At 31.9% G+C, this 24291-nt stretch overlaps 1 protein-coding gene across 1 annotated transcript in view; it reads right to left on the reverse strand.

Moving 5' to 3' along the window:
* The window catches only part of HMGCLL1 (3-hydroxymethyl-3-methylglutaryl-CoA lyase like 1), a 170022-nt gene that overhangs the window by 114602 nt on the left and 31129 nt on the right, over positions 1-24291 (reverse strand). Inside the window, exons 3-4 of the mRNA XM_056818434.1 lie at positions 12672-12767; positions 9977-10125 (exon numbers count right to left, since the gene is read on the reverse strand). Of these exons, the coding sequence (XP_056674412.1) occupies positions 9977-10125; positions 12672-12767 (245 nt within the window). The remainder of the gene's footprint in view (positions 1-9976; positions 10126-12671; positions 12768-24291) is intronic.

Consider the following 24291-nt stretch of genomic DNA (forward strand, 5'->3'; position numbering starts at 1 on the left):
TGAAGATATAGTCTGACTGTAGTACAAATTTCAGATTAACTTAAAAAGAAATGTCCTGACAGTAAGGGTTATTAAACATGGAAATGGATAACCAAATGAAGTTCTGGAATCTCCCTCAGAGGTCCTTACAACTTTTTTGGATTCTCATTTGCTTTGGGTAATTTAAGTAGAAACCAGCCAAAAAGCAAGTGAGCTAGCTAGGTAGGTAGGTAGGATGGACTAAATGAGTTCACCAGATCACTAAGATGTGTTTTGTTTTTAATGATTCTATGAGCACTAAGCTTTATCTTAATATAAAAGCTATAAATTCTAAAGAAAGAAAAATATTTTTACTCCTACTATACTTTTTTGGTAAAGTTAAGTGGTCAAGTCACCAAATATTTTCTAAAAATGAAATATTTTATAAATGTGAGATATGTAAATTTAGAGACATCTTCAGCCCAAATGTTCATACAGGCTATTTGTGTCTAATTTTGCTACAGCCTATTGGTCAAACCATATTTCAACACATTCCACATTGACCCCAAAATAGTGATGTCATTTTGTTCCTCTTGGAGTACGAAAGACAACAACCACTGAGGTGTCAGAGACAAAAAGTGTCATAGTACACAAAGAAGTGACCTTGGAGAGAGGACAATCTAGGTTCATGTGTCACCTTTGACAAAAACTGGCTTTAATGCCTGGTACAACGCATTTAATTTCTCAGTTCTCCTGATAAGTCTGTGAGCAAGAGAGTCAAGGAAAATGCCAATGTGTAATGGAAGGAGTTTCTTCCTCAAAAGTTCTATGCAAATAAAATCACAGTTCTCTTATCCTGCCATCATTTTATCATGTAGAATTTTATTCTTATTCTCATTATTATTTAGTATAATTTAAATAACATATATAATATTTACTCAAAATTATTTATTTAAATATTATATATCCAAAGTATCACTTATTTGCATATTCAAACTATTTGTTTAAATATTATTAATTTTATTTTATAAATCTGATAATTCATTTGAAAACTAAGTAAATATTATAAAATATATTATTGAAATATTCTTTAAAATGATGGGAGAAAAGTTTTCATATTGAAATAGATAAATAATTTTTTTAAATAATGACTAGGTAGGATTCAATGGGTCAGTCAATTATCAGTGAATTCCAGCCTAAAAATACACTAGATAATACATTGAGGCAGTTTTAACACTACAGTGGGTAGAGTTTGAAACTTGGTGTCAGGAGGGCCTTAGGTTGTGTCTTGTGTCAGATATTCTCTAACTATGTAACCACGACCAAGTGATTTAATTTCTCTGTGCCTCATATTTCCTATTTGTAAAATGAGAATAATTACAGTACCAACCTTAGAGTGTTATTAAGAGGATTAAATAAATTAGCACAAGTTCTTACTTTGCAAACATTAAAGTGTATTTAAATGCTAGCTATTATTACATTGAGAATATATAAAGGTACCTAAGAAAAAAAGTTTCACATATCTGAATATTATTAGCCAAAAGATATTACAAGTTGTGTGTAGCAGGGTTATGGCAGCATTGAGAATTTCAACTTAAAATCATTTAACCCCATGTATATTTCTATAATATTTGCTTTCAATAAATTTTATTAATAAAATACTAGCACATAATTATATTTATCACATGCTTCTCATTTTTCTTGTGTCTATCTGCCCTTTTCACTTCAGGAAGCCAGTAGTTAAACAGCAAAAGGGTTTGCAAATGTCACCTGAATTACACATAAAAGAATGACGCCCTAAATGTAGGTATTTCAGTGCTGTTTCACATTGAAAGTATGAGTGCCAGTGGTTAGCTGACCACACACTTTATAATATTGATTTGGCACAGTGTCCTTGCTGAATGTGTCCCATGTGTTACATAAAATTCTGTACATTCACAAAAAAGTGCATGTATATGTAACAGATATAGATATAGATATAGATGTATAAATATGTGTATGTGTGTATATAAAACAATAGCTTTTGTGACTCTAATAAAAGCTACTATTTAGACCATATGCAAGTTTTCTATTTTTATAAACATTTAAACTGTTTTAGTAAACATTTATAAAATGTGTAGTGTCTTACAGACTTTAAATCTGACAGCTGACGACATAAATTTTCTGGATGATGATCAAGTATATGTTGATGCAGCTGTTGCAATAGTAAGATACATATACTGAAGCCTAAACTACTTGAGTACATTTTTTTTCTTATTTATAAGAGGCACCAACAGCCAATGACTTATACTGAGCACATAAATTCTAGTTTGCCAGTAAAAATATAGTCAAATTTAAGCTCTGTAAAATTTGAGGGCAAGAAATTCTCAAAAGAACACATAAATGTTTAAACCAAATATGAAGGTATTTGTTTCAAAGATAAATAACATGCCCTAAAAAACCAGCAGTAGTGTTCTAAATTGAAATCAGATTGGTACTGAAAAATGCACATAGGGATGAAATACACCAAGAAATTCCTCCTATGATTTACATGGCACACATTCTGTTTGAATATGGGTTAAATTCTATTCAGTATGTTGATGATATTAAATAGTAGCATTAGGCTTCAAGGAATTATATAATGAGTCTCTTTTATTCTAGGCAGCATTGACCTCACAGCAAAAATAACAGTGTTTCAGACAGTGAGGTGGGATAAAGTATCTGATGCAATTAGGAAAAATCTGAATTCAAATCTAACCTTAAACACTCTCTGTGTAACTCTGAGGAAGTCATTTAACCTGTGTCAAACTCAGTTTCCTCATTTGTAAAAAAAAAAATATGGATGATAATGATGACACCTACTAGGTGGCTCAGTGAATAGAGCATTCGTTCTGGAGTCAAGAACACGTGAATACAAATCCAGCTTCATAAACAGCAAGTCACTTAATTTCTTTTGCCTCAACCCATTGGGGAAGAAAACGGCAAACCATTCTAGCATTTTTGTCAAAACCCATATACTGTATGGTCTGTGGAGTCACAAAGAAGCAGTCAAGACTGAACAAAAGTACAATACCCACAAGATTGTTCTGAGGACAAAAAGGGATAATATTTGCAAAAAACTTTGAAAACTTTCAATTGCTTTGAATAACTGTAAAGTACTAAATAAATACTAGGTATTGTCATTATTACTTTTTCCTCAAGCATATATTAACCAAGTATCACTGGATCAGTCATTTTATGTCTTAAAGTATCCTTTATCACAAGAGTCTATAAGATTATAAGCAGCAGGAAAATATTCATCTGTATTTGGAGAAGTTATTCTTGGGAAACTCCCTAAATAAATTAAACCATTGGTCCCAATTCTAATCCTTTTATTACATTATATTTATTATTGTTTCTTGGTAGAATTCTTAGGAAGTGACTATATTAAAAAAACAATTCATTTATTTTAATTAATAAAATTTAAAACAGCATAAAGAGTATATATCACTTATAAAAAACTACATTATCTGAAAAGAAATACAAATGACTTATTTTAAGAAGGAAAACTGACTCTAAATTAAAGTGTCAATGTAAGCTTTACTTTTTATTTAACCTGTGTGCTAAACTTTGCCTAAAATAGCCATTCAAATACATTTTCTTTTTAATAGCATGTTTATTTATTAGTTTGTTTGTTACACTGAAATACCCAGTTAACTCCCTTCCTCCCCTCCCCAATTAAAAAGGCATTATTCCATAAAAAAGATATGTGTATGTAAAACTATGTCTTTCTTATCTCTATTTACCAGTTCTTTCTCTACAGATAGAATTATATAATTTTTTTGCTGTATATATATATATATATATATATATATATATATATAATACTCTCTTCGTCCTGTTCATTTCATTCTTCATAATTTCATATTGGTCTTTCCATGTTTACCAAAATTAATTTGTTCTTCATTTCTTAAAGCACAGTAGTATTCTATCACAATCACCTCTTATAAATGGGAATATTCCCTCAACCATAATGCAAACAGGGCTGCCTATTCTTCATGACTCCTATACATGTCTAATCAAAAGTTTGCTTCAGGAAGTATACATAATGAGCTATCTCTTGACATCTCAAGCACATCTACAGTATATAGCTGTTGTCAAGGTGGTAGAGTAGTCAAAGAGCTGGCCTTAAAATCAGAGAAAGCTATGTTAAAATCCTCTTGAAATTAATAGTTTTGCAGCCAAGAGTAAACCATTTTAATCATTGGGTTTTATTTTCCTTGACTGCTAAAAATAAAAGTGTTGTGTTCAAATTCCTTCAAAGGTCTTTCCAGCTCCAAATCTGTGAAGCACTAGTTATTTCTCACTTTTACATCTTTTAATCTAATCTTCAGAATTTTTATGTCACAACCTGGTAATACTAATCATATTACTTTGCAATCTTAGAAATGTGACAGTTTTGTTTTGTTTTTAATTTTCAGACACTGCCATATTCTGTGACTTGCAATCATATAACAACACCAATAGAATGTTTGTATTTGAAAAATAGATCATTTTTTTAAGGAAATGTTTGGAGTAGTTAAAGGAGCTTTTCAATTTCCCATAATCAATCCAACACACCCTCTTCTATTTAATTCTGAGTCAAACCAGTTCTCCACTTGCAGTGTCTGTCCTAGAATCATATGATGATAGACAAGCTCTATACAATTTATAATATGGATCCTCGAATAAGGATGGTACCCTGAATTTTCCAAAGAAAAGCCAATGATGTATGAGTTCTGGAAAGTGATTTCATGCTTGAAAGGTTTTGCACAGTGTCTAAGTCATTGGAGAACAAGACTTCCTGAGTACAGAAAGTCTCATCACCAGAAGACCAGGATGCCAGATGATAATATTTTTAGACACACTCATAAAAATCATATATAGATCCAGTTCCAAAGCCTATTGATATGCATTGAATTAGTTATAGCAAGAGAACTTTGGTCATTTCTGAGTTTTCTTCAGTTTGCTTCCAAATTGCTTAGGGTACTACAATGGTTTTGGATGCTTTTGGCATCCAGCTCCAAAAGGGAGGATATCAGAGGCCGACTCCACTTGAGTTTTGCTGAAAGAAAAGACTGGGAAGCTTAAAATCCTCTTGCTCTTCCAAGCCAGTTCTGCCGCTCAAGTAGAGTAGTTGTATTTATCCTATCTCATTAACAATGGCTGGCTTTGCAACTGGGATTACAGATATCCTACAGCAAACAAGAAATGCAATTTGCATTGATGAATGTAAAATCATACATCTTTAAAGTATTGATTTACATGAGTATATGATTCAGTTGCATCAGTTGCATCTGACTCTTTGTGATCCCATTTGGAATTTTCTTATGAAAGATACTGGAATGGTTAGCCATTTCTTTCTCTAATTCATTTTACAAGTGAAGAAACTGAGGTAAACAGGGTTAAGTGACTTGCCCAGGGAAACATGACTAGCAAGTGTCTGAGTATATATATGAATTATCAATAAAGAAAGCCATCCCACAAATGGACTGCAGAGCAGAGCAGTGGCAATTATACATTTAGTATTTATTATATTATAGGTAATTCAAAGTGGATAGTATACAAGTGCCTAATTGAGAATTTATCATGTAGAAGTCTCCTATTTGAAATCTCTATCTCAATCCAATAATAGTCTCTTATGTTCATCTTAGATTCAATACTTAGTATTGGTTCCAATGAAGAAGAACAATAATAGCTAGGCATTTAGGGTGAGGTGACTTGCCCAGCATCACAAAAATAGGAAATGTCTGAGGCCAAATTTTAATTCAGGCCCTCTCATCTACAGTTCTGGCTATCCACTGAATCTCCTAGCTATCTCCCAAAATTGATATTCTTAAAGTATATGCCTGAATATAGCATTTCCTGTTAAATAAGAGTATCTCCCTGATGCTTATAAGGTAAAATACTAATGCCTCTACTTAGCATATAAAGTAATTCAGCAAAATCAGTAATTAGAGGAAACATTTTATCTCTGAACAACTATGTTAATAGAGAAAAAAAGATCAAAGAATTACGAATATTAAAAAAACTAAAAAATAAGAACAAATTCAAAATCTTCAACTAAACATTAAATTAGAAATTCTAAAAATTAAATGTCACATAAAAACTGAATGTCATAAAACCTTTAAATTAAGAAATAAATTTAGGAGTTGGTTTTATTTTAAAAATCAACAAAATAGATAAACTATTCTTCAATGTGACAAAAAAGAGAAAAAAAAACAAATCACCAGTAGTAAAGATGAAAAGAGTGAATATACCATCAATGAAGATGAAATTAAAACAATTATTAGAAGTTATTTTGCTCAGTTATATGAAAACAAATTTATTTTTATTTTTCATGAAAACAATTTTAACAATGTAAGTGAAATGAGGAGATACTTATAAGCTGCCTAGACAAGTGATATTGAACCTTTTAGAGACTAAGTGCCCAAACTGTGCCCTCATGCTGCATGCGAACCACATTCTTATCCCAGATATGTGGAGGGAGGAAGTGCTCCCATTAGAATTATGGGCAGAAGGGCAGGTGATGAGAGATATGTTTTCTGGTGTAACTGGAGAGGGGGAAGAGAACAACTCCCACCAGGCACATGTGCTATAGGTTTCCCAAAATGGGTCTAGACTATCATAGGAGGAAACAGATCATCTAAATGAACCGATTTTAGAAAAAAAAATTGAACGGATCATAAAAGAACTTCCTAAGAAAAAAGCATCAGGACAAGATGGATTTATTAGTGAATTCAAAATATTTAAGAATAATCAATTCTAATATTAAATAAATTACTTGGAATAATAGTAAAGACATTTTGCAAACTCCTTTTATGTAGCAAATATGCTGTTACCTAAAAACCAGGAAGGGTGAAAACAGAGAATTTTAGACCAATTTCTTTAATGAATATGTATCAAAAAATCCTAACTAAAATACTTGCTGGGAGAGCACAACAATATATTGCAAAGACTATATAACCAAATGGGTTTAATTATATCATGAATACAGAGATGGTTTAATATAATATCAACATTGTAATTATAATAATAACATTATAAAAACAATATGATTATATCAATAAATGCAGAAAAAGTATTTGACAAAAAAATACTCATTCCTACTAAAAACACTGGAAAGCATTGGTAAAAATGGATTTTTTCTTATAATTATGTGAAATATATACCTAAAAAAATAGCAAGTTTTATTTGTAATAAGGATAAACTAGAAGCCTTTCCAATATGATCAGGAATGAAACAAGGAGGACCATTATTCCCAATATTATTTAACGTATTATTAGAAGTACTAGCAATAGCCATAAGAGAAGAAAAAATAATTGAAGGTATCAGAATGGAAAAAGAGGCAATAAAAGAATCTCTTTTTACAGATGACTTTATGGTAAATGTGGAAAATATTGAGACTCAACTAAAAGCTATCAACAATTTCATAAAAAATAGCAGGATATAAAATAAACTCACATAAATCATAAGAATTTTATATATTACTAACAAAGTTTTGCAAGAAGAGATAGATACTCCATATTAAAATAATCAAAAGTACAATAATACCTCAGAGTATTCCTACCAAAACAAACCAAAGAACTATATGAATATAATTATAAAACATTTTTACACAAATAATTTCAGACCTAAATAAATAGAGAATTATGGGAACAGCCAATATATTTAAAATGACAATCCTACCTCAACTAATATATTTATTCAAAGCCATCTCAATTGTTACAAAAATTATCTTATTGAGATAGAAAAAATGACAAAAATAATTTTGAAGAATAAAGATCAAGAATGTCAAAAAAATCATTTTAAAAAGGGAGATCTAAGTAGCATCAGGTTTTAAATTATATCATAAATCATTAATTATGAAAACTATCTGGTGCTGGATAAGAAATAGACAGGTAGATTAGTGGAACAGAACAGACACACAACGAACAGTAGTGAAAGATTGCAACTTTGTATTTCACAAAAACATAGATCTAAGGTTGGGGGGATAAGAAATCACTATTTGGTAAAAATTGTTGGGACAACTGAAAAGTATTTTGGCAGAAACTAGGAATAAAGCAGCATCTTGTACCATTCGTTAAGATCAAAATGGATACATGATATAAACATAAAAGGAGATATTATTTGTAAATAAGAACAAAGAACATATTACCTATCAGATTTATGGATAGAAGAATTTATGAGTCACCAAGAGATGGAGAGCAATGTGAAATGTAAAATGCATAATTTTGAGTACATTAAAAGTTTTTGTACAAATAAAACAAATGCTGCCGAGATTAGAAGGAAAGCAGAAAATTTGGAAAATATTTTACAGACTGCCTTTCAGAGAGAGGTCTCATCACTAAAATATATAGAGAACATCATCAAATTTGTAAGAACAAGAGTCATCACCCATTGGTAAATGAGCAAACGATCTGAACAGAATATTTTCAGGTGAAAAAAAATCAAAGCAATATATAGCTGTATGAAAAAATACTCTAAATAATTGCTGATAGACAAATGCAAACCAAAATAATTATGAGATATCATTTCACGTCCAGATTGGCTAAAATGACAAATATTGGAAGGGTTGTGGAAAAATGGGACACCAATACCTTGTTGGTGGAATTGTGAATTGTTCCACTCATTTTGGAGAGCCATTTGGAATCATACCAGAGTTATGAACCTGTGTGAACTCTTAGACACAGCAATAGTATTGCTGGGTCTATTTCCTAAGGAGATCGTAGGAAAAGGAAAAAGAATCACTGTTTCCTCCTAGATGATGACTTCTATGATGTGGAGAGAGACTGAGACACTTGAAAATAGATTCTATTAATAAAAAAATAATGAAAAAATAAAGTCATTCAAAATCTGCCTCTGATTTTCTATTCTCCATACTAATTATCCTCTTCATCTACTTTAAAGCCCACCTGAATTTGCTGTTTCCTATTCTTCATTGATAATATTCCATATCCCATCTCCATGTCAACATTGATGCCTAAAATCACTATGTTTCTAGAATCTCTAGCTCTCTTCAAAATTTCAGCTTAAATTTAATCTCCTATGCAAGGCTTTTCATGACACACCCTCTACTAATGATTCCTTAAATATATTCAACTTACTCCAGGGAAGGGATTGTTTCATTTTTATCTCTGTATCCTCAATGCCCTTCAAAGTCATACAATAAGTGCTTAATAAATTATGGTTGATTATAGTAATATTTTCTCCTAGTTCACCTATGTACCTTATGAGTTTCAAAATGATCAACTGTGTCTATAAAAATGACTGGAATATTTAGTGTTTTGTTTCACAAAGTGCATTATGGATATTACCTAGTTTGAACTTCACAATAATCCTGAGAGGTAAATGCTTTTATTTTCCTAATTTTTAATGTGAGATGAGGAAACTAAAATAGTTAGAGGCTAATTAAGTTGTACAGAATCACACATCTATTACATACTAAGTCTGGAGGTAAACTCTTGTCTTCCTGATCCAGGACAAGCAATCTCTCTACTGACCTACCTAGATGCCAAGAAATTATTCTAAGAAAATAAGGTGGATTCCAAAATTCACTTAAGAATACTAGAGTTATTTATAAAGTGGTGGAAAGAAAAATAGATCTGAAGAATAATCAAGACAAAAACTTTACAAATATGATATAATAAATGTGAAGAACTGATTAATTATATTGATCTTATAATGTAATGTAATATAAAATAGAGTGAGAAGGGGCTGTTAAAAGTTTGTAATAATTATAAATGGTAACTAAATTCACAGGAGTCCTAAATTACAACTGGAAGGCCCTGAAAGGTCCTAATTTATAATCATAACACCAATTTCTAACTAATTCTATCATTGCAAATATTATCTTTAGTAAAGTTTTAAGAGCATTGCATCTCCTTTCTAACTCCTACCATATAAAAATCATGCTAAATAGTTCAGGAAAAGGGAGCTTAAAAAGGAGAGACTTAATAAGAAAAATATTTTGGGTGCTTCAGTTCATAAAATATAGTTACTTGCAAAGTTTCATAAATACCCTCTCACTGGAACATTCATATGCCTTGCTGACTTAACAACTGCTTCAAACCTCTCCATGCTTTCTTCGATAGAACAATTAATGTTCTTCTTACTGAATGACTCGGATGCTGCCCCAAATACTGACACCTCTGTGGCTCCAGCTGCAATCTGTAAAACAATTCAGAGGCAAAAATTTGAGACCCGACAGATGCCAAGTAAGTGACATTGGAAGGAAGAAATAAAAATAAAGATTTATTTTGCCTAAATATTTGGTATGTGATCATTTTCTAACATCTAGCATTTTTAATCTATCACTCTGACTTATGACAATTTTATGAATGGCAATAATTATATAATTTGATGCTACAAAGACACTTTAAAAGTTTTAATTCATATCTGTTTCTTCTAAGCAATATTTTGCCTCAGAAATATCACAATTGAAATAGGGAAAACACAGTGTTTTACTTAAAATTTTTGTTTGTAACAAAAACTATTTTTTAATCAAATTGTCCAAAACTGGAATAGTAAAAGCCATTAGAGTCTTCTCTCTTCCTACACTCAAGTAACAGCTATCTCTTAACAACTTTTCCTTTTATGAGTTCTCCAAGACAGTCTTCTTTTCATTGCTAAAGAAAAAACTTTTCTTTTTTTTATTTTATTTTATCTCATATCTCTACTTCTATATCAGTCCCTTTGTTTGCCTCCTGATCTGATCCTTTAATTTATCCTAAATTACTAAGCTAAAATTCATCTTCTCTCATCAGTTATCACCATGTCTGTCTACTAGGTCCTCTACTGCCTTGCCTCAAGCCTAAATGTTTATTTAAAGATTCCAACTCAGCTTTATGTGTTTGATCATCTCCCTATTTCCCATCCTCTTGTCTACAATAATTTATATTAATAATATACTAATAAGTAAATATTTATTTAATAAAATGTTAATTAAAATGACATGTTCTCATATATTTTTCACTGCAAATGTAGAAGTGTCTTCAATGCTTAAATAGCTGAATTGATTTCTCACCCACTCTGCCTCCGCTAACTCATGTTACAACTACATTCTACACAGTCAGGCTTTAAAAACGTACATGTATATTATTTTCTTATGTTTCTCCAAGTTGTGACCATTAACTTTATCAAGCAATAACACAGAAAATAAAAAAGTGTTAATAATTAATTAAAGAGACAAAATACATGAATACCAAAAGTGACAGCTCATTTTTCTACATTAAATTCAACCCTCTAGAAGACACCTGCAATTTGAAGATGTCTGAGGAGCAAGAAACTATGTATGCCTAAAATAACCACTCTCAAATCATCTTTGGGCCCTATTCACAACTGTATTAACTCTGTTTTAGGATATAATTCTTAATACCATTGATTATCTTGATTCCCAGTCTCTGTGGCTTAGAAAGAAGAGAAGGCTAATGGGAAAGGAATGGGTAAGGGGAAGGAATAGAAAAGTTAAACACAGTTGACACAGAAGTACAGTACTATGTGTTTGTTTCAGTCATGTCTAAATCCTCGTATCTCCATCTGTTCTTGTTTGTTTTATTTTTTGACAAAAATACTACCATGGTTTGCCATTTCCTTCTCTATTTCATTTTACAGATGAGGAATTGAGGCAAACAGAACTCACATAGTTAGTAAGTGTCTGAACCCAGATTGGAAGGAATGAAGGAAGGAAGAAAGGAAGGAAGGAACTGAGGAAGATGAATCTTCCTGACTATTGTACTTATACCTTCCCTTGCTACACTGTAGACCTGGCACCCTACACACTTTGCCACTTATTTGCTTGATCCTTTATGGTAGAGGAAAATGCAAGATATCTAGAATCAGAGAACCTCAGAGCAAATATTGGTTTTGATACTAATAGCCTGAGTGACTTTGGACAAGCCATATATTTCTGCTTTAATTTCCTATTGTGAAAAAAAATTAGGGAATTGGATTCAATGAAACCTTGAGATATCTTCTAACTCTAGAACTAATTGTTCTAGTGTATATTATAATGTGCTTATGGTTCTAATATTGAAATCTCTTGAAGGAAGAATATTTTTTAGAGTGGTCTAAATTGCACTAATGGTTACTGAGATCCATTTTAGCTATTAAATTCTGAAATTCTGTGTTTGAGGGGCATGAAAAATAGGTTAAATGATGTTCCATATTTCATGTTTAGGAGATGTAGTATGGAGAGAAGAGTTTGGTGCAGAGTCAGAAGAACTTTCTTCAAGTACTTCCTCTGCCACATATTTGCTTTGTGATCTTGAACATATCGCTTAGGCTCCCAGAGTTCTAGGCAAGTCTCTAAAATTAATTAAGCTGCAAAGAATTGTTGGACCTCTTTACCTAATTGGGAGTTCCTTAAACTAATAAAATTTCATGTCTAGTCAGAGTCTTTATCATATATTTGAAAAAAAAAAACAACAGAAAAATATGCAATACATTTTGGGGCAATTTCTATTACAGAAGGGAAGTTAAAGTAAAAGCCTTGACACTTGAAGGTATAACCTTCATTTATCTGGAAAAGGTATTTCTGTGGCATACTTCATTCCTTCACAAGCCTGATAAATGAGGTGTTACTGCCTAAACAGCAAGTTAGCTCAGTTTTCCTGAGATATACATTTGGGATATAAGTATCATATGGCCTTAGGGAATTTGCTTGATAAAAGGGGAAGTTATGTTATTTAGCCCACAAAGAAATTAATATTACTTACAGCATGATGAAAACCCTGAAGATTAGGAGTGAGCACAGGATATCGAACACCAGGGTACTGATAGATGCCTTTCATTACTTCTGTTTGATCTGCCATCTTCAACATATAATAAAGAATAGGATTTATTTTTGTTATCAACTATGATTTTATATTTACTTTAAATTATAATTTTTATTATTATTATTGTAAATAAACAATGAAAACCAAATATCTGTAATATCTAAAAACTTGTACAACAAACTATAATTTATAGGAGAGGTATCAAAATCACAGTGGCCAGAATCAGATTATAATATAATTGCAAAATGTTTAATAAAATAAATTAAAATACAGTACAATGTAGGTCATGCCAATTTGTGTTTTTCAAGTCAATATGTAGTTCTCAGGAATCTATTTCTATATGAGTTTCATAACACTGGATAAGAACTCATTAAAAATGGCATTGAATACTTTATACACATAATAACAACAGTAAAACATAAGTCCTCTAGATTACTTTGAATCAGGTGCACAGGTATAGAATGTTGTACAGGATCATATTGGTAAATATTTAGGAAGATAAAGGACCTTAACAGACATCGAACTGGGACCTTATATTTGGAATTGCAAAAGGACTTGAAGAAGAACTGAGGCCCAGTACTAGTTCTTGACAATCATAATATCTAGCTTTTCTCTATTATTTTATAAACTGACGTAAAAACACAATATCCAATTGTACTACCAATTATTCACCACCTATGATTTCAATTTTTATTATTCATGCCAATAATTTCAATGATCCAGGAGTTATCAAAGCATTTTTAAGTCCTGTGGCAGTGATGGACAAGGTCATATAGTCAGAAAATGTCAAAGGCAAGACTTGGACCAAAAACTTCTTGTTCCAATGCTCTAACCACAAAATTTTAAGGAAAGAAGGAAGGAAGGAAACAAAATTAACTCTTTTTACGATACAGAATTACATTTTAATCACAGAGATAACCAAATGGAAATTCACTGCACACCAGAAAAATCCCCCCAAAAGTACGTGACTTAGACACATACTTAGATAATATAACAAAATTAGGTTTAAAGAGGAAATTATTTTTCAAATCTACAAATTATGAAAGAGAGAAAAGAATGACAAATATACATTGAGGAAATCATTTTCAGAGTGGTTTGTGATATGGATTAAAGAGAGAACTGAGCTAATGTAGGAATCTATTGGCTTAAGGAAGAGAGACTAAGTAAAACGCTTTTGCAATAATCCAACCAAAAGATGATAATGATGTGAAGTAATGTGTTCACGACAAATAGAGTGTTGGCTATGTGATTAGAAAGAAAGTAAAAGATATAAAAATGTTCTCTAGTGGGGCAGGGGGGATGACAAGACCTCGAAATCATTTGAATATGTGAAATAAAGGAGAATGAAAAACCAAAGACAATTACAAAATTGCCAAATGTGGGAATCTAAAGGAACATGGATCACCAACAGAAACATTTAGTTCAAAAGACAGTTGGTTTAAGTGAAAGAGAATTAGTTTAGTTTGCTATAATGAATTTGAGATGCTTAAGGAAATACAGTTAGAAATAACCAGGTGACAGTGTCAAGAACAGAGAAAGAGCTAGGAAATGAGAAATATACACATATACATGTGTGTATTTATGCATTTTACATATAAACATGCACAGTTATATAATGTATATATGTATGTGTACTATGTATATTCATTATAATGATGTTGCTGACTATTCTAGTATTTAAAACAATATTTCAGCTGTAGATTCTTGAAAGATACAATGACAAGTGAAGATAGTATTTTAAATTTGTTCTGAATCTTAAAGAGTTCAGTTACACTATTATCTTCCTTGTATATAGATGAACATTTTTGTCCAATATTTTTCTTATAGCAGTATACAAAATCCCTCTTTTTATTGAAAGTCCATTTCTTATTATTTATTTGGCTTAAGATTTTCCAATTATAACATAAAGGCTTATAGCTAGAATGAATTGCTTTTCTGTAATATGCTTTTATATAAACTTTTATGACATTTTATAACTGGAATAATATTTATTCACATTAATTTAATTTTTTTAGTTTTTATTATACCTTCTTTTTTTAGATTATACATATAGATGCAATTTTCAACAATTGTTTTCTGATATTCTGCAATTCTTGTTCTCTTCCTCCCTCTCTCCTCTCCCCTACAAGGCAGATAATGTAATTTAGATATGTGTGCTATCATGCAATACATATTTCCATGTTCAACATGGTGTGAAAGGAGATGTTATAAATACAAGAAAAAATCTTGAAGAAAATAAAGTAAAAAATGGTATGCTTTAATCTGCATTTAGATTCCATATATTTCTTCTATGGTAGTAGGAACCCTATTTTTTTTTTATCATGAGGCTCTTGGGAATTGTCTTGGATCTGTGCATTCATTGCTTTATATTTGTAAGTTACTCTCCTAGTCACTTATAATGTTTGTTGTTGATCTGGAAATTGTTCAATTTACACTGTATACAATGTTAAATTTGAATAGTGAATATTTTCTCCATGTAGCAAAGTACTGATGCACTTCAATAGTATTTGTTGCATTTATTTATAAGTTCCAGACAGCTTCCTTGTATTATTTCCTGAATTAGGTATATTGTTTAAATATTATTTTCATTATTAAATATTATGTTCTCTGGGACAATTTTGATTGTTAAGTTAGATCTGGGCATCCTGTTGTTTTTAGTCATGTCTAACTCTTTATGATCCTATTTGGGGTTTTCTTGGCAATGATAATGGAATGGTTTGCCATTTCCTTCTCCAGTTCATTTTACAGATAAGAAACTGAGGCAAACACAGTTTAAATAACCAGCTGACAGTCACACACCTACTAACTTTTTGAAATCAGATTTGAACTCAGGAAGATTAGCCTCCTGTTTCTATATTTTACACTCAATCCACTATACCACCTATCTACACCATTTATTTTTAGTTTGAATACAAAATTGATGTTATTTTAATATTGTTACTTGCTGAATCTTTGTTAAATTATCCTCCAGTATTGTTTTCCTTTTCTGGAAATATGCATTTTAGTTCTTTAAACAAACTGTCTTATGGTTAATTCTAGGTTGAATACTCTAAATTCTGATTCATATACATTCCAATTTTTTTTTCTTTTAGGGACTTCATTTCTTATTTGAGGCATCCTCAAACTTCTTGCAATTACTTCATTCTCTGAATATTCCCAAAATTCTGTCTGTCATCTGATGCTAATAGTCCCCCTTAATTCCTGGTTATTTCCCTTATTGAATATTTATCTTGCATTTAGCTTGTTTGAAAATAAATGCTTTCAGGTTGTCTCTTCCATCAGCCTGTGAGCTCACTGAGAGAAAGGATTATCTTTTGCTTTTCTTTGCTTCACTACTGTTTAACATAATTTTGGCACACAGTAGATGCTTAATAAATGTTACATTTCATAATATTTAAGAGAATTTTTTATTCTTTTGATATTTAAATTACTCTTCCTTCAGCTGTTAGAATCATTTCTGATGAGGTATCTGCTTGTGTGACTGGGTATTTATTGAAGCACTTATCCCTTCATAAGTTTGATGCTTCCAGCTTTTTCCTCGTATTCCTAAACTCATTATCTGGGTCCATTCTTCTTTGCTGATGAACAGACCAATTTGTAAGCTTGTGCTATATGATTGCCTAAGCTTTTTTTATACTACAAGATACAGGCTCTATTAAACTGGCTGCCCAGTTACTCTAAATAACTTTTGGTGGGACAGAACTGATATCAGATGACATAGATTTACCATTTTCTCAGGCTTGGCATAACTAATAATCATAGCATTCTGCCTCATTTTTCCTTCCTTCCTCCTTTCCTTCATAGGGTTGCACATAATCAGAATGTACATCTTAGGATGGGGGAATAGCAAGGGACAGGTGAAACTGAAGCTCTGATAAGTCCCTACCCTAGGATGAGGCCATAGGCAAATGGCAGCATGTTTTCAATTCATCTTCTGGTCTCTCCTTTCAGGTAAGTAGCTGGGCAGAATCAATATCTACCATTTGTACAAGATGGAACAGAATGGAATGTGTATATGGCTGTGGAGAGTGTAAGTGTGTTTGTGGAGGGGGAAAGATTTTTCAAGTAAACTCACTTTCATACAATTGTTCCTGTCCTGGTGCTAGTCATGCCCAAGCTTATCAATTTGTTTGTGCTTCTGCCATGAGTAAATGGAGAGTAGTGAGGGAATGGCACTGAGCAAGCATTCTAAGTATCAGTTTTCCCTTATTCGCTAAAAATTTTCCCAATCATTCCCCACCTGAGGGATTTAGTTATACTCTGTTTGACACATATATCTTCTATGAGGGTGAAATTAAAAACCCAAAGACATTTGGGAAAAGTGCTAAATTTGCTATTTGATCATCAATGATGTTATTTTTCATATTTGTACTCTCAACACCTAATGAAATGTCTTTCCCAAGGACAATATTTAATAAATGTTTGCTGAATAATTTTATGAGCTGTTGAAATAACAAAGGAATAACACTATAAATAATACCAGTAGTAGAATGGTAGTATTAACCACTGTTTTCTTTCTGAAAATACAGAATTAAATCTATTTCAAAATGTCGATCATGTTTTCAGGAAAAAGATAAATAAAAATAGATAAGATTATTATATACCTATGTTCTAATATTCCAATTAATTGTAGATAGCTATCCATTTTTACTTTTTCCTAATTCAAAAACAGTTTTCACAAAGAATTTATTGATGTTTAAAATAATTAGATGTATGTGAAAAGTAGAATAGGAAAATATTTCATAGAACCTCACAAACCATTCACTCATCTTTGAGTCTGAATGAAGTACTGGCAGTAATTCCGTAAATGACATAAAGGCCAAAGGGGAAACACAAATCCAAATGCAAGGATTGAGGCTCAGATATCAATAAAGGAAAAAATCACTCTACACACTACTCAGTCAAACTCTTATTTATTATGTCTTCATGAAGAACTTGATGAACTAAACAAGTAGAGTTGTCTCTCCCGGAAAACAATAAAGGCATCCAGAAGGCAAATTATGAAGTGGTATTTCAGTGGGATTAGAAAATAAGCAGAGTTGATAGCAACCAAATTACCACATCATAAAGGCTGAACTCTGATAGCCACTAAAGATACCCTAATAGAATTATAATAACTATGCTAACTATGAGATTGTATCCTAGGATCCAACCACATTCATTGTTTTTTTTTTCTAAAATAGCTGTATTATAACAGATGCAATACATAATTATGTTCAGACTTAATGTAGGCAATAAAAGCAAGCAATTTCAAGAGTCTTAGAATGTCCTGATAGGATATAATTTTATTACAATGCCTAAATAAAGCAGGTTTCAATTAAGGACATAAAATCCTGGTTTTACAATTCCTTGCTCTTGTGGGTTTACGTTATGCTTCATCCTTGATGTTATTTTAATGCCTTAAGTTTAACCATTATTTAAACAATAATGAAACTATGACCCGACAGAACTGTGTTTTGACATTTTAGCATAGCTTCTCTACATCTGTTTTGATTTACCAGTTTTTAACTTTTATGTAGAGTTTTCTTTGGGGATCATAAAAAAATTTCACATAATTTGGTCCATAACATGTTTAGCCATCATCTTAAAATTACAGTGCCATCTTCATTGCAATGCTGTTGACTTTACTTACTGTGCATAAAGTATACAGAGAATATTACTGTATTCCAACAAACTTTTGATGGTCTAAGTCTGGGACTGGCAGTGACTACATCCATGCTTAGTCTCCAGATAGAAACAACAATAGGGCTGATTTAGTCATGTCAGCCATTTTCACTAAAATCAAGTGCCTCAGTCATAATATTTGTACCACATTATGAATAGGCTAGTAAGGTGACTTACTAGGAATTAACTTACTTATCTTCCTATGTTTAAATTTATCAGTCCATCAAAGCCCACAGTGTTTCATTATATCTGAGTACACAAAATTTCCATAGATTTGGAAATGTTCAGTGGTCTGGCATCCACATATTGTACCTGTTTCTGTACTACCTTGTATTATTCTCCATTATTTAATCTAAATATTTTTTCTTCTAATATTACAAGGAGATGAGCTTGTGGTCAGGAGAAAGACAGAGAGATAGACTGATAGATTTTAATTTACCTTTTTATCTCATCAAGTTTAGTTCAAACTTGGACTAATAACACAGTACTTAATAAATGTCATTTTGCCTTGAATAGGTTTGATTTAATGTTTGGGTGTCACATGATAATGTCTTTATAATTTTTCATTCTTATTTTACAGTTAGTTTCTCTTTAGGAGAGTCCAAAATTATTATAATAAGGAAGAAACTTGGAGATCCTCTACTCCAAATACCATCTAATACACTAATATCACAAGATTCTAGCTTTAGGGCTAGACACTACAATACCCTTAATAAAACATCAATTTATCCCTATTGAAATATTACTTTTTAAAGGGGATCTCATTACCTGAAAAAGCAGCTCATTTCACTGTTACACAGTTCCAATTGGTAGACAATTAATTCCATCTTATATTAAGCCAATTCTCCATCCTTTAAACTTTGATACATTTCTCATATTTCTATGCTTTGGATCAAAAAAAAATCTAATCCCTCTTTCATATGAGTCTTTCAAATATGATTTAATTACCAATAGGATACAAGAATGATTATAAAATCTACTTAAAAGGTCATATTTTATTAATTAAGTAAAATACACATCAAATATATTTTCCAAGTTACCCTATGCAAGATTTGTCCCTTAAGTAAATTTTCACAGATGTCTCTTTTCCACATTGTTCTTTCAATCCTTAAATCCTTGAATGTCATGTTTGTAGGGGAATGAATCTTGAACCTAAAACTATGATGACAGAACCATAAATGTGTAGAAATGAAGTTTTAGCAGAAAATTAACAAAGTTAGTTTGGTGAAACTTTATTGTGTGGTCTCCTTTAATTGAGGGATGCTGGCATTCAACATTATACCATATTTATGATTATCAAAACTAGCAACAAGCTTTATGCAATTTTATTGCACTTCTATGATTTGTGATAGAAGGTCCAAATTTATTTATGCCTTCCTACTTGCATTAATTTCAAACATTCACCCATCCTTAATCACAACTTTAATAAGTTAATATAAATCCTGCCTATAAATTTTCAGATAAAGAAGTCAAAACCATTAATAAGTAAATAAAAAATGTTCTAAATCTCTTATAATCAGAGAAACTCTGAGGTATCACCTCACACCTAGCAGATTGGCTAAGATGAAAAGGAAAGTAATGAATGCTGGAGGGGATGTGGCAAAGTTGGGACATTAATGCATTGCTGGTAGAGTTGCGAATTGACCCAACCATTCTGGAGGGCAATTTGGAACTATGCCCAAAGGGCGATAAAAGGCTGTCTGCCCTTTGATCCAGCCATAGCACTGCTGGATTTGTACCCCAAAGAGATAATAAGGAAAAAGACTTGTACAAGAATATTCATAGCTGTGCAGTTTGTGGTGGCAAAAAATTGGAAAATTAGGGGATGCCCTTCAATTGGGAAATGGCTGAACAAATTGTGGTATATGTTGGTGATGGAATACTATTGTGCTAAAAGGAATAATAAACTGGAGGAATTCCATGTGAACTGGAACGACCTTCAGGAACTGATGCAGAGTGAAAGGAGCAGAACCAGGAGAATATTATACACAGAGACTGACACACTGTGGTAAAATCAAATGTAATCATCTACTCTACTAGCAGCAGTGCAATGATCCAGAACAATTTTGGAGGGACATATGAGAAAGAATATTATCCACATCCAGAGAAAGAACTGTGGGAAAAGAAACACAGAAGAAAAACAACTGCTTGATCACATGGGTCGGTGGGGCTATGACTGGGAAAATAGACTCTAAAATATCACCCTAGTGATATGTTTTGATCGATGGTACATGTTAAACCCAGTGGAATTGTGCATCAGATATGGGAGGGGGCAGGAGGGAGAGAAGGAAAGGAACATGAGTCTTGTAACCATGATAAGTTATTCTAAATTATCTAATTTAATAAAACTTAAAAAAATAAATATTGCCTATAATGTTTTCATGTAATTTATCCATTTCTTTTGCTTCTTGCTTAACATCTAAGAAAATCTGAAAAGATCCATAAAAGTTATGCATATACTGAACACAGAAAAAGGCAAATGCTCCAAAAGTTTATCTAGACCACACAGAATAGACAAATCAATATATAAATATTATACAAACATATTGATCTTTTTCATGTTTAGTTTAATATCTTATGTGTTTTTAATTTTAAAACCTGTTAGTTAAGACTTAAGAAGAATCTCCTGGGATAAATAAAAGACTTAGACTGAAGAAAGAAGATTATTAATGTCCTCATCCCACCCACCTAGTTTGGGAATGTAGGAATTTCAAGTTGATTCAGTTGAACACATAACAAGTGAAGCAAGGAGTCAAAGGTCTCTGTAAAGCTGAAGAGAAGAAAATTAGATTGAAAATAATATTTTTAGTTTTACAGTGTTAAGTTTTTTGGTGATTTTTTTGGAAGTGAGATTTGAAAGTCATGCTGAACAAGCAATCTATGCTTTATATATCAAAGCAAATATTACTAGGAAAATAGAATTTTATTGTGATCATAATAATAAAAATGTCAGGGCAGTAAACTTTTGGTCTTTGGATAATTATTTTAAACAATTGTGTAGCAATTTTAATTGAAATGAACTGGTTATCTAAGTTCTGAAAATAGTTATAACATCAGCAAGATTTTTTAACAGATTTAAGGTTTTTAAAAGTAAAAAAGATTTTCTCGACTTACACTATTAAAAAACATAAAATTAATTATTGGGTAAACACAATTTCAACTGTAATTTTAAAATTCTAATAAAATAAGATATAGCTAATATAAAACAGCCTATAATTAGAGTTCTAGACCCTGTTTAGATTTGTCCTTGCTAACGTAACATATAGAACATATTCAGAAATTCTCTCCCTGATTCCAATCCATTTCGTGAAACTTTAGAAGTTTGTTTTTGGCCATAAGTAATTAAGAGGCTCATACTATTTAAATGAAAAGTCTTCTAATTGGCTATTGAAAGACAGAAGAATTGATGACCCAGCCAGTCTTCAATAAACATTTACTAAACTTCATTTATCCTAGCAATTGCCATAGGAAACGAGAGGTGACCAAGTGGCAGCCTTGAGTTGGACGAGAACCCTGTTCAAACATTAAAAAAACTGCAGAGTACTAGTTGAGGTCTTCTCCATGGTCAGCACCATGAATATCAACAACAGAGAGATTCAGGCCAACAGAGAAGCCTTCTGGCCCAAAGGAGAAGCAGTCTGACTCTTCCAAAATGTGGCTAGACAAAGTAGTAGCTAAATAATCAGCTTAAAGGAATCCTACAGAAGACTTATTTCTCCACTTACACCACATGCTAAAAGGATCCAGAACAATAACCTATGGATTATTTTATACATTACAAAGACCATGTATTCTTGCTATATCCAAGAGAACTTCAAGAACTGGGAATCTAGAGGTCTCTTCTCCTGATCCTTATTCTTTCTGCATGAAGATTACTAACATTTGACATTAAGAATATCAATACTGGGACAGCTGGGTAGCTCAGTGAATTGAGAGCCAGGCCTAGAGATGGGAGTTCCTAGGTTCAAATCTGATACTTCCTAGCTGTGTGACCCTGGGCAAGTCACTTGACCCTCATTGCCTAGCCCTTACCACTCTCCTGCCTTGGAAACAATAAACAGTATTGATTTCAAGACAGAAGGTAAGAATTAAAAAAAAAAAGAATATCAATACTTTATATTACAATTCCCAAAATCCTGTTTTAGAAGCCACAGTCCCTAAGGCTTACCCTAAAACTTTGAAAAGAGTAGTCATCCACCTTAAACTGTAACTGAGAGTCCAGCTGAGCAAGTAGCTTAAAAAAAGTGATATAGATTGTATTAATGTAAAATACAGTTGTTATTTTAAGAACACAGTGGAAACCAAAAAAATTTATACAGAGTTGAGTTCTAATTTCATTTAATATACATGTTTTCATTTGCAATTTATCCATCCATCAATCAATAAATCAACATTTATTAAATATTATGTGTCAAGTGCTATGCTAAAGCACTTGGAAAAAATAAGAGGTAAAAAACAGTACTGTCTCTCAAGAAGCTCATAAGCTAATAAGAAATGTTCTGAATAAGTTAGCCTTTTTTTTCTGAAAGGAGAAAGATTTTCACACTTTTTATATTTGTGCTTTAAATCAGAGCCAAATCTTACATTAGAGAGAAATTGCTAAGAGAAGGGAATGATAATGAATTATTTACTGTATATTTTCCATTGTACATCACTTTCTCATGTCTAGAGGTACTCAGGATTCAGATATAAATGAGGAAAGTAAGAAATTTTATTTTTTAACTTCTAATATTTTATTTTATCATGACCTCTAATACATAGAATTAAAAATCACAACAAATAAAACCAAACCAACAGATATCTACAGAACACTTAAAGGATACACCAAGTACAATTCTATATGCTACCGGGCATACAAAGATTATGAGATCTTCACTACTTGCCCCTCATAGTTTAGATAGTGGAGCAATTTGGGGATAATTTACTCTTTTTTGTTGTTACTTTTTTATTTCTCTCATTAACTCTTTCCTAATCATATTTTCAAAATTGCCATGCTTCTCTGCAATGCCTCTGATCTCTTGTGACAAAAAGCAATATCATTTCTCAGGACTTCTTTTGGTTCTTAAATTGTCATCTGGAAGTACGTATAGGCTCTGGAGTTATCAAATAGCATTTGGTTCTAGCTTCAGTGATAGCACAGGATTCCCCAATAATGTCTTTCTGAACAGTTACTTCAATCTGTTTACTGTTTCTGATTTGAGAGTTCCTGAAATTGCTGCTAAGAACCACCACTGACATTGTATCCAAGAGCACTCCAGGACAGTCTATACCTCTGTATCTGTGAAGATGGGATTAACTCTCACCTATTTATTCTTTAGATTTTAACCAGCAGAAATGTATAAACCCACACTTGATTCTTAAATGGGGGAAGGGGGTGGAGATCCTTAACCCACATGTGCTAGTGTGAATTTCAGATTTACTCCACCCTGCTAAGTCTTTAGAATTTTAGCAACCAGGAATGTATACACCCCCACTTAAGTGTAGGGGAGGAAGGTCTATGACCTGCATGTGCTAGTAAGTGACAAATCATAAATAACTAACTGAGTCCCTGGGCTGTCCGAAGCCAAGTTTTAGCCTCCATTGGTACATGTAAGACACAGGAAGTGATATAAAGAACTGCCTTACAAACACAGGATCTATATGAACACAACTACAAAACACTTTCCACACAACTAAAACTAGACTTGAACAATTGGAAGAACATTAACTGCTCATGGGTAGGACAAGCCAATATAATAAAAATGACCATCCTACCCAAACTCATCTATCTATTTAGTGCCATACCCATGGAACTTCCAAAAATTTTTTTTACTGATTTAGAAAAAACCATAACAAAGTTCATTTGGAAGAACAAAAGATCAAGGATATCCAGGGAAATAATGAAAAAAATACAAAG

This window comes from Monodelphis domestica, chromosome 2 (assembly GCF_027887165.1).
Source record: "Monodelphis domestica isolate mMonDom1 chromosome 2, mMonDom1.pri, whole genome shotgun sequence".
In the NCBI taxonomy this organism is placed as follows: Eukaryota; Metazoa; Chordata; class Mammalia; order Didelphimorphia; family Didelphidae; genus Monodelphis; species Monodelphis domestica.